Below are 17,327 nucleotides of genomic sequence, written 5' to 3' on the forward strand. Positions count from 1 at the left end.
AATCTGCCTCCTGGCATACACCTTTCCTGGACATTTTGTCTAAATGCCATCGTGTAACAGAGGATTTTTTTTGTGTCTGGCTTCCACATAAATTTTGTTTTAAGGCCCACCGTGTTGTAGTTCATTGGTTCTCATGACTAAAATACTCTGTTTTATGGATATACCACATTTTAATTTATCCATTCACTATTAAGTTTTTGTTAAAGGGATTCATGCTCCTAGTTCAAAATACTTTGATTTTGGTACTTATAAGTTTGTATGAAAGAGTTAGTAGTTCTGTGCCCACATTACCCCCTGCTCTACCCCATACCCCCTTTTCTTCCTGGGAAGAGAAGATGGATTTCAAGAGTTAACATGCAAGTCAAACATAACTTTTTCTTCTTTTAGCCATTATCTTCATAATTATGTCATCTTTACCTGTTTGTTCTCAGGCGAGTTAGAGTTTATGAGAGAGTATCTGTTCTACATCATCTGTGCTCATCATGTTAATTTTCTAAGGGGATTTATTTACTGTCATCTGTTACAGATTGATGGCATAAAGGGAGTAAAGAAACCACAATGTTTGTTTAGCCTAGAGAACCTGTAACAGCTGTATTGAATACCCTCCAGTCCATTCAGGAAATATGTCGATTGTCTCCTCTGTGCCAGACCTTGCTATAGACCTCTCGGTGCTATAGATTTGCAGTGACCAAAACCAACACACTGCTATCTAATAGGGCTTCCCATCACGTTCAGATAAAAATCTGACTTCCTTTCCAGGACCCGCAGGGCTCACATGCTCTGTACCCTGCCTACCCTCTCAGAGCTCCCCTTCCTCCACACGTCTCCCCGCCTCACCTCACTTAGCTACCCTGGCTTCTGTGCTGTTTCCTAAACCCCAGACTCATCTGCACCTTGGGATTTGCTGTATCTTCTGCTTGGAATGTTCTACCCCTATGTCTCGGCATGCTTGATGCCTTGTAGTTAGGCGTTGGAGCCTTGGCTCAGAGGTTACCTCCTTGGGGACCCTTTCCCTGTCACCTGTGCAGGCAGTGTGACATCACCCATTTTGTTTTGTTTCCTAGCCTTCTACGCTACTTAAAATGTTCTTCTCAGTTATTTACTTGTTCATTGTCCATTTTCCCCTGACTAGAATTTAGGCTCTGTGAAAGTCTAGAACCTTTGTATGGCATTCATGTTCATCTCCCCATCACTTAGGATAGTGCCTGCCAACCTAGTAGGTACTCCTAAAGATTGTTAAAGAGCTAGAGGGTTTTAGGTATAGCTGTCACATACCTTCGAAATGGAGGAGTAAAATTGTAAGGTATGACAAGAGGTAAAAACAGAACAGGAAGGTTTTACCCTTCTCTGTGGGAGACCTGCCTGGAGGAACCAACCCAAAAGAGGTTGGGTCTCTAGTTGAGGTAATAGAAAATATCTATGCTGACACCTTCATTTCACAGCTGATTAAATTTTCAGTCAGAGCTAAATCTGTACTTGGTAAGTAGCAATTAGCCATATTTACCTTGTTATAAGTAAGCGGCTTGGGGCATCGGGGTGACTCAGTCTGTTCGGCGGCCAACTCTTGGTTTCAGTTCAAGGCCCTGCACAGGGCTTGGTGCTCAGCAGGAAGTCTGCTTTCGTCCCTCTCTCTCCCTCTCCATCTGTGTCTCCCCCTGCTTGCTCGCTCCCTCTCTCCCTCTCTCTCAAATAAATCTTAAAAAAAAAAAAAAAAAGCTGCTTCACTTAGTACAGGGCAAGTTAGAGACCAGTCCACAAAGGTTTGCTGCTCACGTATTCCTGTGAGACAGTCCCTCGTTAGCACTCACTGGACACTTGATAGCTTTGTAAATTGAGGCACAGGGAGATTACACGGTTTGTTTGGGATTGATCGTAAAAAGATGGGGGGAGTTCAGAGAGCGTCAAGTGTTTCTGCTTTCCTGTCTGTGTCCTGCTCATTAGCGGGCAGAATTTGTCAGTGTTCCTACAGCATTTTGTAGAAATGTCTTTTTTTTTTTTTTTAAAGATTTTATTTATTTATTTGACAGACAGAGATCACAAGTAGGCAGAGAGGCAGGCAGAGAGAGAGAGGAAGGGAAGCAGGCTCCCTGCTGAGCAGGGAGCCCGATGCGGGGCTCGATCCCAGGACCCTGAGATCATGACCTGAGCCGAAGGCAGAGGCTTAACCCACTGAGCCACCCAGGCGCCCCTGTAGAAATGTCTTAAAGCACTTACTACTCTTCAGTGGAATTACTTGTCCCGGTTTCTCTCTCCACCGGTGGCCAACACTGTGTTCTGTTTATATTTGTGTCTCAAGGACCCAAGCATTCAAGAAATAAATATCGAATGAGTGCATGAGAACTTACAAATCTGAGATTTTCTAAAGCATGATGACTGGCTTCATTTTCCTTTAGTTGAGTTTCTAGTTTAAATTAATTTTGTCTCCAGTAGTGACTTCTAATTTTGACTTAGACTGACCACAGTTGAGGAGTTAATATGCTCATATCTTGAGAGTAAAGATAGGAAATGGTAGTTATTTGTATTTGCCATGGATCTAGTTTTTTGTTTTTACGTTGAAAATTTTTTTTTCTCTAAGAATCTTGATATCATCCCCTAACACATAGATTTTGAAAATTGGGTCTTATACCTTATGTAACTGCACCTACTAAAATACTGTGGATTCTCTAAAACACTTGAGAAGTAAAACTAACTTTATGCAATCATGTATAAATGCTTAGGAAAAAAATCTAACTGTAGAGTGATTAAGCAGAAAAACATTTGAGTGATTTTAGGACTTCATGTGACTTCCTGTCTCTGTTGAAGATATTTTGAGCAACCACTGATGATATTTTACAGGAAGAGGGAAAGCATATTGTCTGTCATATGAGTCAAAAGTTCAAAGTTTGAGGGCGCCTGGGTGGCTCAGTGTTGAAGCCTCTGCTTTCGGCTCAGGTCATGATCCCAGGGTCCTGGGATTGAGCCCCGAGTCGGGCTCTCTGCTTGGCAGGGAGCCTGCTTCCCTTCCCCTCTCTCTGCTTCTCTGCCTACTTGTGATCTCTGTCAAGTAAATAAATTTTAAAAATCTTAAAAAAAAAAAAAAAGAGTTCAGAGTTTGGTGGGAGAAAAAGTATAGAAAACCACCCATCCTAAGAACCAGTAGTCATACATTTCAAGTAAATTTTGTGGCATGGTTATTTTTTTCTTCAGGGTAAATATATATTTTATTAGTTGCATTTAGAGAAATAGTTGCTTATCTGCTATTTGTGATATTTTTAACTTTCTTTTAAAAGATTTTTAAAAAATTTATTTGACACAGAAAGACACAACAAGAGAGGGAACACAAGCCAGGGGAGTGGAAGAGGAAGAAGCAGGCTTCTCGCTGAGCAGAGAGCCCGATGCGGGGCTTGATCCCCGGACCCTGGGATCATGACCTGAGCTGAAGGCAGGTGCTTAATGACTGAGCCACCTAGGCGCCCCTGTTTTTAACTTTTAAAAATTTTTATCCCTTTATAGTAAATGACATTTATTTTCCATAAATTCATTTGGAGGGAAGGAGAAAAGTCAGTTTCCCCTACCTAATGATGGTCCTTCAGAAAGAGTCTCCATTCATTCCATGGAATTGGATAGGTTGCTTGATCTGAGGATTTTGTACATTTAATTCATAAAGGACTTCCTTTGAAGAGAGTGGTCAAGGGCGCCTGGGTGGCTCAGTCAGTTAAGTGTCTGCCTTCATCTCAGGTCATGATCTCAGGGTCCGGGGATCAAGCCCCATGTCGAGGTCCCTGCTCTGCAGAGTCTGCTTCTCCCTCTCCCTCTGCCTCTTACTCCCTGCTCATGCTCTGTCTCTGTCTCTCTGCATCTCAAATAAATAAATAAAATCTTAAAAAAAGAAAAAGAAGAAGAGAGTGGTCAGAGGGCGAGACTTTGAGAGCAGCTCCGCTGGTGCATCCCTCTCTGAGTGAAGCTTTTCCCACGTGGACCACGCAGATAGGGTGTCTCTCCTTGTGGATTTTGCCAGGTAGCAGGTAGGAGGATTCAGAGCCCTCTGGTGTGGAAACTCTTCCTGCCCTATGTACAGGTTTCAGGCCCATGTGGACTCTGATGTGAACAATGAAACCTCCTTTTTTTTTTTTTTTTTAAAGATTTTATTTATTTATTTGTCAGAGAGAGAGAGAGAGAGCGAGCACAGGCAGACAGAGTGGCAGGTAGAGGCAGAGGGAGAAGCAGGCTCCCCACAGAACAAGAAGCCCGATGTGGGACTCGATCCCAGGACACTGGGATCATGACCTGAGCCGAAGGCAGCTGCTTAACCAACTGAGCCACCCAGGCGTCCCTGAAACCTCCTTTCTGACTAAAGGCTTTTCCACACCGATCACGTCTGTAGGGCTTCTCACCACTGTGAACTTTTCTATCAACAGCAGGGCTACTTTGATTCCTGAAGCTTCTCTGACAAGTAACACATGCATGGGGTTTCTGTCCAGTGTGGAGTTTTTCATGAATGGCCCGACTCTCTGGTTGACTTAAGTTTCTCCCACACTCCTTGCCCTGGTGGGGCTTCTTCCCCGTGTGTGTTCACTGATGTTTAACAGGATTGCCTTCGGCCCTGAAGCTGCTCCCGCAGTCGGTACACTCAGCGGGCCTTTGGCCAGCGTGGATTCTTTCATGCAAGGTTAGATTGCCTTTTTGCCTGCAGGATTTTCCCACATTCCTGATACTCAATATCCTCTGTCTGACTCCAGGTGACTCTGTGGTGTTCTAGAATCTGGGGATTTTTGTTACGGCTTCTCTCTTCCGAAAGAATTCTGAAAATCCCAGCTCGAGGATCCTGTGACCTCGAGTGGTCCTGTTTGCGGTGGGCTTCAGTTGTCACACTGAAATATGCTATATTCTGGCCACCTCTTCCGTGACAGGCCAGCAGGGTAGCTGCTGGAAATCCAGATGCATCCACGCCTGCCAGAGGGCCTTAATCACCGCCTCTCATAGGCTGCTTCCTGGGGCTCTTGTTGAATGCCACAGCTGCGTGGACCGGCAGACAGACCCTGCCGGCCTGCTTGTGGTATCTTTTTAAATAAAGCTTCTGAATGAGGTCTGTGGTTTGCTTGGATTATGTACTGACCACAACCTGTTGGACGCCTCTTGGAAAAACAGTTGTCATGACAGTAGCTTAGACTCACCCCCAAAGAACTCCACAGATCCCATGAGATCACGTTATCTTTACTGACCCGTGCTCTGTTCATGGGATGCTGGGTAGCCGGCAGCTCCGAGTGGTGTGGTACGGGGGGTGGAGAAAACTGAGTTCAGCTTCTATAGGAGACCGTAGATGCTGTGAACACCAGTAAAAGTACTGAACAGTCGAATGTGCCAGATCTAGAACTAGTACTCCCGTCAGTGTGGGCAGACTGGCTGCCGGAGGAATGTGACTCTTATACTGTCAGGCACCAAAGCAGTTTCTTGTGGATTATTTTCCTTAATCCTCACAATAGTCCCCAAATTATCACCGTTTTACTTATGAGGAAACTGAGCTTTGGAAATTAAGCAACTTGGCTAATCAACAGAGCTGGCATTTGAACTTACCCAGCTTCAGAGCCCACACACTGTGTCAGCATATCTTCTCCTTCACTTGCTTCTGAGACATCAAATTCAGCCTCAGCCATAGGTGATCTTTTTCCTTTGGTCATTGTATGTGGAAAAGTGGCCTTTTCTGTGTAGGTTCCAAAGGAGAAAGTCACCTTTCATTTATCCAGCAAATGTTTGTTGAGTGTTTGCTGGGTTGGGCTGGGCATTGTGGGTCACGGTCCTGGACACAACAGGGCTTCTGCCATGGAGTCTTCTCCAACTCCACCTTGCCTCAGTGACCCTTGTCATGACACCGGGGCACTTCTGTAATGTCCTTGCTCTGACTGCCCTCTTTCACCCTTCCCGAGCCCTTCCTGCGTAGAGCACCTTAAGCCATCTGCCTTGGTTCCTTAAATCAGTTTCACAAAAAGTTTTCCTTTTAGAGAAAAAGAACATAGGCTTGAGGTCTTAACATCTTTCTATCTTCAACAAAGGGTTAAAACTGGAAAGAAATGTGTCATCCCAGATTCATTGAAAGCTGTATTCATAGAAAATTTAGAAACAAGTGCCTTTAGTATTAAAAAGCAAGACAAAAAAAAAAAGCAAGACAAAAATAGTATATGTGCTGCCGAAGCGAGCACAAAAGCAAGACAAAAATAAACTTCATGTTGGTCTTAACCTAGGAAAAAGGGATGCCCAACTGTCTCAGTTGGTGGAGCGTGTGACTCTTGATCTCGCACTCATGAGTTCAGGTCCCACCTCAAATGAAAGATTATTTTTTTTTTAAAATATTTTATTTATTTGAGAGAGAGAGAATGAGAGAGAGCAGGAGAGGAGTGAGGTCAGGGGGAGAGGCAGACTCCCCGCTGAGCAGGGAGCCCTACGCGGGACTCGATCCTGGGACTCCAGGATCATGACCTGAGCCAAAGGCAATTGCCTAACCAACTGAGCCACCCAGGCGCCCCTCAAATGAAAATTTTTTAAAAATTTAAAAAGAAACTAGGAAAGCAAGAACAATAAACCAAAAGGAAGCAGGAAAAAGGAAATAGGATAAAATGTGATTTCAAGACAATAGAGAACATCAAAAACAGGAGGAAAAAAAACCTAAAAGCTGGTTTAGGATCAATAAAATAAATTACCTTTCCAAGGTAATCTACTTTTAACACAGTCCCATTGGTCTTGTTTTAGAATTAGCCAAAATGATTTTTAAATGTGTTAAACAAATTAATTAAACCTGCTTAAGTGTCGGGGCACCTGGGTGGCTCAGTGGGTTAAAGCCTCTGCCTTCGGCTCCAGTCATGATCCCAGGGTCCTGGGATCGAGCCCCGCATCGGGCTCTCTGCTCAGCAGGGAGCCTGCTTCCTCCTCCTCTCTCTCTCTCTGCCTACTCACAAGTAGGCAGATAAATAATTTATTTATCTGCCTACTGTCAAATAAATAAATAAAATCTTAAACAAAAAACAACCTACTTAAGCGTCTGTCAGTCGGGGCTGACTAAACTGGAACGCATCCGCACAGCAGAATGACAGCAGTTGCAAATACAAAGAAGGAAGTTGTCTGTGTTCTGCAAGGTGCAACCCAGCGGATATAAAACACCGCTTTTGTGTAAAAATAAAAGGGAGGAATAAGCATACACAATAGTGCTTGCTTTCATCTGCATGTAGTAATGCTGGGAGGAAGCGTGCATCTCCTGTCAGGAACAGCGCTTCCCTGCGTGGTGGGAGGGGGCGAGTGGAACTAGAGTTCAGTGAGGGAGACGCCCTCCCTCGAGGCTTGCTCCTTTATGTTATTTATTTATTTATTTATTTATTATTTATATATATAATTATTATATATTATTTATATATTATTATATTATATATTATTTATTTATTTATTTATTTTTTTAAAGATTTTATTTATTTATTTGTCAGAGAGAGAGAGAGAGAGAGAGGGAGAGAGAGTGAGCACAGGCAGACAGAATGGCAGGCAGAGGCAGAGGGAGAAGCAGGCTCCCTGACGAGCAAGGAGCCCGATGTGGGACTCGATCCCAGGACACTGGGATCATGACCTGAGCCGAAGGCAGCTGCTTAACCAACTGAGCCACCCAGGCGTCCCTATTATTTATTTATTTTAAGAGATTTATTTATTTGAGAGAGAGGGAGTGTGCATGCATGCACAGGGTCAGGGGTGAGGTTGAGAGGGGTGGGAGGGAAGGGGCGGGGGGGGGGTTTTTTTTTTTTTTTTTAAGATTTTATTTATTTATTTGACAGCAAGCACAAGTAGGGAGTGCAGCAGGGAGAGGAAGAAGCAGGCTCCTTGCTGAGTGGGGAACTGGATGTGGGGCCCTATCCTAGGACCCTGGGGTCACAACCTGAGCCGAAGATAGATGCTTAACCACTAGACTGAGCCACCCAGGCACCCAGGGAGGGAGTCTTTTAAACAGACTCTGGGCTGAGCCCAAGCTAGGGACAGGGCTTGGTCTATAGACCCTGAGGTCAGGATCTGAGCCCAAACCAAGAGCCAGATGCTTAACTGAGTGCTCCACCCAGACGCCCCTCAGTGCATATTTGCATTAAAATTTTTGGAACCATGAAAATGTATTAGCTATTCAAGAATTAATTTTTTATTTTTTTAACTTTTTTTTTTAAGAATTAATTTTTTGAAAAGACTTTATTTATTTGAAAGAGAGAGAGAACGAGCAGCAGGGAGGGGCAGAGGAAGAGGGAGAAGCAGACTCCCCGCTGAGCAGGGAGCCCAGTGCAGTTCTCTATCCTAGGACTCCAGGATCATGACCTGAGCTGAAGGAAGATCGACCTTCTGAGCCACCCAGGCGCCCCTATTCAAGAATTAATTTGTCATGAATAAAGAGGGTTTTTTGTCTTATTTTATTTATTTTTTGTTTTTGTTGTTGTTTTTTTAATCAGTAAGAAAAAGGAACTTTTTCCTGAGACTTCCTCTCAAAGGAAAAGTGAGGGAAGTGCCTACCGTGATAGCCCGCTGCTGCGGGACCCTAGCCTGCCTCCCGAGCGAGCGTGGCAGGGAGAGTGGCCACAAGTGTTGAGAATACAACATAATAAATACAAAACATTTATTTTTTGCTTATAATGTTCTTACATTCCTGCAGTGACTGCTCTTGGTCATGGGGGAGGGCAAATTTCTAAAGCAGCAGTTAGGAAAAAGAAAGCTTAGAAAAAAGGAGGAAAACGAGGACTCTGCAAGAGCCGTGAGGGACACCAGCACTCTCCGGGGAGGGATGGGGACGGATTGTGGAGTGGACGAAATTCTAAAGCCTGTAATGCGCGGCGGTAGCACAAATACTGAACCTGTAGAAAGACTCACACACGTCAGTGTGTTCCTGTGTTTTTGCCCGTGGCAAAATGAGTGTTTGGAATAGAAAAGTAATGGCAAAGGAAGGAATAATTCATAAATGCTGGTGGGTAGTTTTGGAGATAATGTTTGCATAGTACATCAAACAATGACTGGGACAAGGAGTTACACCTTCAAAAAGACCGCTTTGTTCATGGGAAGTAAAGTGTGAGGAATAGTAATCTTAGCAGTCGTGAGGAGACGGCCTCCCAATGGAAAATATCCGTAGAGTCAAATTATTTTAAAGAATTTTCATTTTCATGCGGTGTGCACTTAGGCCAAAAGCGGATGTGTGCGCATGCGCGGATATCCGTCGTGTGTGTGTGTGTGTGTGTGTGTGTGTGTGTGTGTGTGTGTGTGTGTGTGTTTGTCGCTTTCCGTGGATGGAGCCATAAAGGATGAGGACACAGCAGCTGGTACAGTGTAAGGAGAATGGACGAATTCTGTTTGCCTTCAACGGATGTATGGGTTTTATTTTTGTAGCCAATACTTATTTTGAAGGGGGAGAATCCCTCTGGAGTAATAAAGTATTTTCTAAGGAGGGGACTGATTCATTGGGTGGACAGCCCAGCCACCCCACAGTCGCTAGGCTGTTTCATTACTGGGATTTATTGGATCACACTGGTAGTGTGTCACCCTGGTATACTTCATCAGTCTTTGGAGGAAACTCTTTTAAGAGCTGAAGAGAAGGTAACGAGAAGAAGCCGTCGGGGGGAAATGTGGAGCCCCGCACTTGATTATCCAACTGCAAAAGGTTAAGATCTGGGATTATGTCCATCTCTTTATTTTACTGTCTTTTTCTAGGTTGGTGGCACCAAGGCCGGTGTCGTCCGGTTTCTTGGGGAGACAGACTTTGCCAAGGGGGAATGGTGTGGTGTGGAGTTGGATGAGCCTCTTGGGAAGAACGATGGGGCAGTTGCTGGAACCAGGTTTGTCTGGAGCTGGAATCTTGTCTCCCTCCTGCATGTAAAGGTGCTCAAGCAGATTTTACCAAGAGCTGCATTTTAAAATGTTATGTATTTATTTATTTTTAAGATTTTATTTGACAGAGAGAGACAACGAGAGAGGGAACACGAGCAGGGGGAGTGGGAGAGGGAGCAGCCGGCTTCTTGCTGAGCAAGGAGCCTGATGTGGGACTTAATCCCAGGACTCTGGGATCTTGACCTGAGCTGAAGGCAGATGCTAAATGACTGAGCCAGCCAGGCTCTCCAAGAGCTGCATTTTTTTTTAAAGATTTTTTTGTTTGAGAGAGAGAGAGAGAGAGGCAGAGGGAAAGAAAGTCTTTTTTTTTTTTTTTTTAAGATTTTATTTATTTATTTGACAGATCACAAGTAGGCAGAGAGGCAGGCAGAGAGAGAGAGAGAGCGAGAGAGCGAGCAGGCTCCCCACTGAGCAGAGAGCCCAATGCGGAGCTCGATCCCAGGACCCTGAGATCATGACCTGAGCCGAAAGCAGAGGCTCAACCCATGAGCCACCCAGGCGCCCCAAGACTTTTTTTTTTAGAGCAACTTTAGTTTCACAGCAAAATTGAGAGGAAGATATGGAGTGTTCCCGTCCCCCCCCCCCCCCGTTTTCAGCCTCCTGCACCCTGGTGGTGCATTTGTTACAACTGACGAACCCACATGGACCTGTCACTGTCGGGACCCCTCTGCTGTAAGTTTGTCAGACAGTAGCAGTGTTCAGTCCCTTTGCACCCGAGGACCACTTCAGTAATAGCTGGTAATTCTGTCTCTGTGTATCATACTGTTACTCGTTAATGTGTTTTCTAAAACGTTGTTGAGGTTATCAGCCTACATATATGTGAACGCCGTGTGCTGCTTGACCACCCCGGTTTGCTGGGAGGACTCAGAGCAAACCCGTCATGAGTGATGACCAAAAAAACGATGCTTTTGTTTATAATTGTTATTTCCTGTAATTAAGTTTTTTGTCACTGCTTTTATTGTTATTCTCTAAAGGTATTTTCAGTGCCAACCCAAATATGGCTTGTTTGCCCCTGTCCACAAAGTGACCAAGATTGGCTTCCCTTCCACTACACCAGCCAAAGCCAAGGCCGCTGCCGTGAGGCGAGTGATGGCAACCACCCCCGCCAGCCTGAAGCGCAGCCCTTCTGCCTCTTCTCTCAGCTCCATGAGCTCGGTGGCCTCCTCCGTGAGCAGCAAGCCCAGCCGGACAGGATTAGTAAGCCTCCCTGTTCTCACTGCATGCTTCTACGTCCAGGCGATGAGCGCCTGCTGCTGGCAAACCTGCTTTGCTTTCAGAGCTATTAACTGCCTTGAACTGAATGTTCGCTGTAGCTTGTAGAGGCCCGTTCTAGGTTTCACAAAACAGAGCTTTAGCAAGAAGTCAGATTTGGAAGTAGAATTTTGAACATCGCTTTCAGAGTCTTAAGGCCCCAAGATGTACCAGTTCTTGCTGAGTCTAGTAACTATTGTCGAGTCTCACATATGGGATGATTTCTCTTTTTTTGAAATTATTTCGGGCACAAGAATGGCAGGAAAGTTAGGGATCCTTTTCCTCAATGACCTCGGTCTCTCTGACGTCAAACAGTTTGAGGAACTAAAGTATTTTGAGAAAAGGCATGTTCTTAGAATTTTGGTAGTATGCTAATCGAGTCTAACCCACTGAAAGCGGTTAATGTGTGGAGTGTTCCTGACTTGGGCCGGAGGACACAGAGGGGAACCAGCGGGACGTGAAGGGATGCTAGGAAAAGCCATGTCTTGTCTCCTCTCTCCATCTCCTCCTCTCCCTTCCACTTCCTCTCTCCCGCTTTCCCCCATTTAGACCCATAAAAATAGAATCGTCAGAATTAAAATAGGCAACAGCGGCTCATTCTGTTTGTTAATATGGTGTTTTAATAGGGTCAAAAAATGACTTCTTGACTCTTCTTCTGCCAGTCAGTTTATTTACTTGAAGTGAGGCAAATACTGTCCAGGTTGGTAGAACTGCACAGCACTGGTAAACTGCAGACAGGAAGGAGAATGGTAAGTGGTGCAGTTGGTCAGAGTGAAGCTGCCAGCCCGGTCTGCCTTCTCTTCTGTGGTCCTTGGGTCCTCTGGGAAGGGAGAGGGGAGGAGTCTTTCATTCAGTGCAGGGGGAGGGAGCCGTGCTTCTCTGGCAGCCAGCTGGACTTTCTCTTAGGTTTTGGTAAAATACCTGCTCAGACTTTTTCAATTTGCATACGAAAAGAAAGTCTACATCTTCAACAAAAAAAGTCACAAATGGACTTCTACAAGAAAAGCTTGACAAGAACAATGACATAGAAGGGAAGCCCCCCTCCTCTCTGGACAGAGCCTCGTTCAGCAAACTCATGTGGACAGCTAGTCTACTTTGCTAATCTGGGAGCAAGTCCGCGGAGGTGTTTTCTCTGGAATAGGAATTCTTTCTCGAGTAACTTTTATTCTGTTTGTATTTATAAGTGTCCATCTCTTTGGAAGACAAGCAAGCCCTCCCCTGTTTCCTCCAATCTCTCCTCTTTTCAGACCAGTTCTCATTCATCTTAGCTCACCTCCCTCAGTGAAAAAGAGTGACAAAAGAGAAAGGAGTCTTCCTACCTTGTGAAACAGCTAGTTTTTGTAGATCTTTATAGAGGGTCGCTATGGTTTCTAAACCAAAAATCACCATAAAAGAATATGCCAAAGATACAGAAAGTGTGACTTCCTAGAAATATATCTCCACAGTGTAACCCCTTGCATGTATATGAAAATATCTAACAATTCTTTAGTGCAAGATGGTTTTCTGGAAGTATTGACACAGAGGGGCCCAGACACTCTGCCTAGCACCTGCTGGCCTGTTACTTTATGTAGTGCCCCAGGCCAACAGAAATAGCTAGCAGTCCTGTTAAGCAGCTAGGTGCACAATTTAATATTTATGTTCCAGCAATTTAGTAGCCGTTTGAAAAGAACGATACACATAACTGTGAGAAAACATATTTTTGGTTCATTCTTAAGTAACCACACTTACTATTAGGTTACGTGCGCGTGTTGGGCACTCCATGTCCTTGTCAAACCTTGGAATCTTCCCGAGCACTGCCACCCTCATTTCCTGTGACACACTGGGGTTTTTTTTTTTGCACAATACTGGCTTTTTGTCACGGCAGCAGACAAAACCTCGCTTTGGGAAGACACGATGTGATTGAAAGGAACGTCGTACAGTTGCCTCAGACTTAGTTGCCTCGAGCTGGTAGTTTGTATGGTGTCCAACAGGTGTTGGAGTGTTTCCCTTGAAGTTTGGAAATACTCCACAGTGCCCCATGACTTTGCTGCAAGCCCCCGGGGCATCTCTGCGCAGGGAACCTCAGGTTTGGTGCATTTCAGGAAGAAGTGTTAGTACCAGAGGTATAATTTTAACCGTGTAATGAAATTGGAAAGTTAAGGTCAGATGCTTAAAGCAACACCCCTTCCCCCATATGTTTAAGTAATTTTAGAAATTTCACTAAATAGAAACAGCAAAGGGCAATTTGGGTTTGACTGGATTTCTTTACTCTTATAGTTGTCAAATTGTCCATTTTTTTTTTTTTAAAGATGGTATTTCAGATTGGGGCAAGGGGGGAGGGGAAGAGAGAGAATCTCAGTCAGACTCCCTGCTTAGCCAGGAGCCTGACATGGGGTTCCATCCCATGATCTTGAGGTCATGACTTGAGCTGACACCAGGAGTCGGACGTTTAACGACTGAGCCACCCAGGTGCCCCCCAAATTGCCTGACTTTTAACTGATGGCAGATCCTTGCTCTGTCTGCCTCCTGGACGGGGGCTCCGACTGATGAAGGGCATTCAAGGGGCAAAGGAGGCTTTGATTGCAGGAGATGAAGTCAGGGCCCACTCGATCCAGATCCAGCAATCTGGTCTCTAGGTCAGTGGCCTTGGACAAATGCATGCCAAGGGACGTGGCTTTTGCTGAACTGCCTCCCTACCCCGGAGCCTCACTTGGAAGAATGCTGTTCAACTTGGCCACGTTACCCATTGCCGTGGTAGGAGGTTATTTTCTCTGTGTTTTTATCTGACGATTAGCCTCAAGATGGAGGAATCGGTATGGGAAATAGCACAGAGTAGCAGGGGGACCCCTGAGAGCCTTCTGCACCCCTCCCCCATGGCCTTTCTGCCCCATCTCTTACTTCCTCTCTCCTCCCACTTCCCTCCCCTCCCCTTTTTTCCTTCCTCCCCTCCAGTTTTTTCCCTCCTCCCCTCCCCTCCTCTTCTTCCTGCACAGATTCCCTTTCCCTTCTTTTCCTCTCTCTGCATGTCTTTTCTCTCCCCACACACACTTCTGAAGGCACATAGAGTTTCCATATTAATCTGATCTTCATAAATCTCTCTGGTGATTGAGATTCAGGTCCTCAAGTTCTGGATTCCTGGGTGAGCTCTCCTGTGCTTTTCATTTTTTTTTTAAGTTTTTATTTAAATTCCAGGTAATGTGCAGTGTTGATATTAGTGTCAGGTGTACAACACAGTGATCAACACTTCCATACACCACCCGGTGCTCATCCCGACAAGTGTGCTCCTTAGTCCCCATCCCCCGGTTCCCCCAGTCCTCCCACCCTCTCCCCTCTGGTGACCATCAGTGTGTTCTCTAGAGTTAAGAGTCTGTTTCTTGGTTTGCCTTTCCTTTTCCTCCCTTTGCTCGTTTGTTTTGTTTCTGACTTACTTCCCTTAGCATGATACACTCTAGTTCCATCCGCATCGTTGGAGATGATGGCAAGATCTCATTCTTTTTTATCTTTCACTTTGAAAGAAAGATGAAGAAAATCCTGAGAGAATCCAACTGTTTAATCGATACAAGGAAGGTTTGTGACTCCAAGGGTGACCTCTTGGTTTCCTCCTGGTAGTTAGAAGCTTAAAAAGTTGAAAAAAAAAAAATTCTACCTCAAGTCCGAGGAGCAAAAAACTGACCAAAATCTCCTAAGAAGAAGATGCCTATTATTGAAGCTCGGACAGAAATGAAGCTTAGAGAAACTTGTTAAATGGGTTCTGTGGAATTTTTCTAGATTCCGGCAAGGCCCTGTCAGCTGAGCTCAGGGTCCTTTGATTTGAGCCGCTCATTCTCCTTCTAAACATCTTTCTGATTGTTCCGTGACTTCTCACATTGATGTGTTGTTTGTGATGTTCACAGTCAGGAGGCACATGCTGTCTTGTTTCCTTGATGAGAAGCTTTTGCTAATAATTGGCAAGCTTGGGAGCTGGGACAGCACCTTTGCTTTGCCGAGGAGATGCCTGCCTGCATGCCTCGCGCCCTCCTTGCATCCCCGAGAGCATCATCGCCCTTCACTTCTTTAACTTTCCTTTGCAGTTGACTGAAACCTCCTCCCGTTACGCCAGGAAGATCTCCGGCACCACTGCCCTCCAGGAGGCCCTGAAGGAGAAGCAGCAGCACATTGAGCAGCTGCTGGCTGAACGGGATCTAGAGAGGGCGGAGGTGGCCAAGGCCACGAGCCACGTGGGGGAAATAGAGCAGGAGCTAGCTCTGGCCCGGGACGGACACGACCAGGTGAAGTCTCGTGCTGACCTTGTTTCCGAGATGGTGATGGGTTCTAAGCTGATCCTGTGGAGAAGCTGGTGCTTGCTAAGTGGAGGGAGAAGGCTGAGCAGCACCCCCGGTGCTTGGAGCCGGGGGGCTAGTCTTGGGAGCACAGGAAATGAGTAGCAATGTCTTTGTTGGGCTTGTTGGAAGCTGTGACCTGGGGTACCACTTTGTAGCATTATAAAGATGAAGTTTTGTTCTTCTTGAGTCGACCTTAGTCTTTCGGTCTTTACATCTGGGTCTCTTGGCCCGCGTCAGGGGACCTCGTTTACTAGGACCTTACCCACGACGGCAACTCCTGTTTCGTAGGTTATCCTTCGTACGCACTGCAGCTTCAAAAAAGACGAGCGTTGTTTTAACGTTGCCCTCTGTTGCTTTAATGGTGTGGTTTTTCATCGTCTAGTTTCCAGGAATGCGGCCGAGAAGTAACCTATTAAAGATCGTAGGAAGCGTTTCAGTGCGGAAAGGTTTTAGAGTCACGCCGACCCACAGTGGTACCACTTAGCTGTAGCTCTTGGAGGCGCCCCTGGGCCTGCGTCTGGGTCAGAGAGAGGCCACTCACTGACACCCTTGCCTTCCCCAGCATGTCCTGGAGTTGGAGGCCAAGATGGACCAGCTGCGAACAATGGTGGAGGCGGCCGACAGGGAGAAGGTGGAGCTTCTCAACCAACTTGAAGAGGAGAAAAGGTGACCTCAGACTGTTCCTTGGGTCAAGTGTGGCCTTTTCCTTTTAAATGACCTTAGGAAAACGTCCTCATTAAGGGGCCAGCCCTTAGAACCAAAGGAATGACCGCGTAGTCAGTGGAAATGAAACTCTTTGTACTGCATGAGGAGGGTCTGCTTGGATTTGACTTTTTTTTTCTTTTTTTGGAGACGTTTGGAATCATCTAGACATACCCTGCTTCATTTAACAGCTATTTAGTGAGTCCTTGTTATGGGCCAAGCATCCTCTTGAGGCTGACCTCAGTGTCATGAGATTAATTCAAACCCTGCTTCCATCTGCAACCATCTTTGGTGAGAGGACACTGTGGGTCCAAGTTACCTAGTATTTGTGAAACACCTTCCATGAATCTAGTAAAACTGTATCACTGGTGAGTGATACAAGGTCTCTGCCGTTGAGAAACTCAGTACCTTAGTAGGAAAACAAAACTTCTGTGTGAAGCCATTAGACCGTTATCCAGGTCAGGATGGAATCGGTGCTAAATTGTGTGAGACAGCAAATTTGGTTCTTACAGGTTTCTTGAGGCTGTGACCGACGCGATCTGTGAAACAGGTGTCTGCATGGAAACCATTGGAAGTGGTAGTGGGGCATTTGTCCTCTCGCATTTGATGCCATCTTCTGTCCTTTCTGATGGCAGCAGCCTGATCCACTAGCTGTCTGGTCTGTGAGTTCAGGACAGTCAGAAGCTCACTGCTGTGAAAAGGAATATAGTGGAGATAGGATACAGTCTCTCACCAAGGAAATGATTTTCTCACTAGAGTGACAAACACTATACGTAGGAAATTCTCTTCGCATCTTAAAAATGGGTACAAATAATTGAGAGACAGTAACAGGCCTTTTCTCGGCCCTCCTGGATGCCAGGGCACCCGGACCGCTGGCTTTGGCTCTGAAGCCAGCTCTTGGTCTGCTGCCTGCTGGGCTTGAGGGCTGTAAATTACTGACAATTAGTTCTGATTTCACAGAGTAGAATTTTTCTTAACTTTGCCAAAAATGCTAGTGAGTTTGACGGTTTTGATTTCTGCAGACAGGTTATGAATTTGTTCCCTTTTCTTCCTTACGCTCAAATTTGTGAAGATTTATAACATGGATGTTACCTGGATTTTGTAATTCTTCACGATATCCTATTTCATTGACGTGGTGACAGCACTGATTGAAACCTGCACCCAAATCAGAGATTTTTAAAATGCAGGGAAAAAAAAAAAAAAAGTGAC

The 17,327-nt window shown here is 45.4% G+C and overlaps 1 protein-coding gene and 1 pseudogene across 6 annotated transcripts in view; one reads left to right on the forward strand and one right to left on the reverse strand.

The window, feature by feature from the left end:
* LOC111156336 (CAP-Gly domain containing linker protein 1) overlaps nt 1-17,327 on the forward strand; it is a 123,051-nt gene that overhangs the window by 46,491 nt on the left and 59,233 nt on the right. For all 6 annotated transcript variants that reach the window (XM_022517101.1, XM_022517099.1, XM_022517100.1 and 3 more), the window contains exons 4-7: nt 9,688-9,812; nt 10,839-11,061; nt 15,165-15,362; nt 15,979-16,082. In XM_022517101.1, the coding sequence (XP_022372809.1) occupies nt 9,688-9,812; nt 10,839-11,061; nt 15,165-15,362; nt 15,979-16,082 (650 nt within the window). The remainder of the gene's footprint in view (nt 1-9,687; nt 9,813-10,838; nt 11,062-15,164; nt 15,363-15,978; nt 16,083-17,327) is intronic.
* On the reverse strand, nt 3,889-5,633 carry LOC111156462 (annotated as a pseudogene).

Source organism: Enhydra lutris, unplaced genomic scaffold (genome assembly GCF_002288905.1).
Source record: "Enhydra lutris kenyoni isolate GAN:26980312 unplaced genomic scaffold, ASM228890v2 scaffoldscaffold46, whole genome shotgun sequence".
Taxonomy (NCBI): Eukaryota; Metazoa; Chordata; class Mammalia; order Carnivora; family Mustelidae; genus Enhydra; species Enhydra lutris.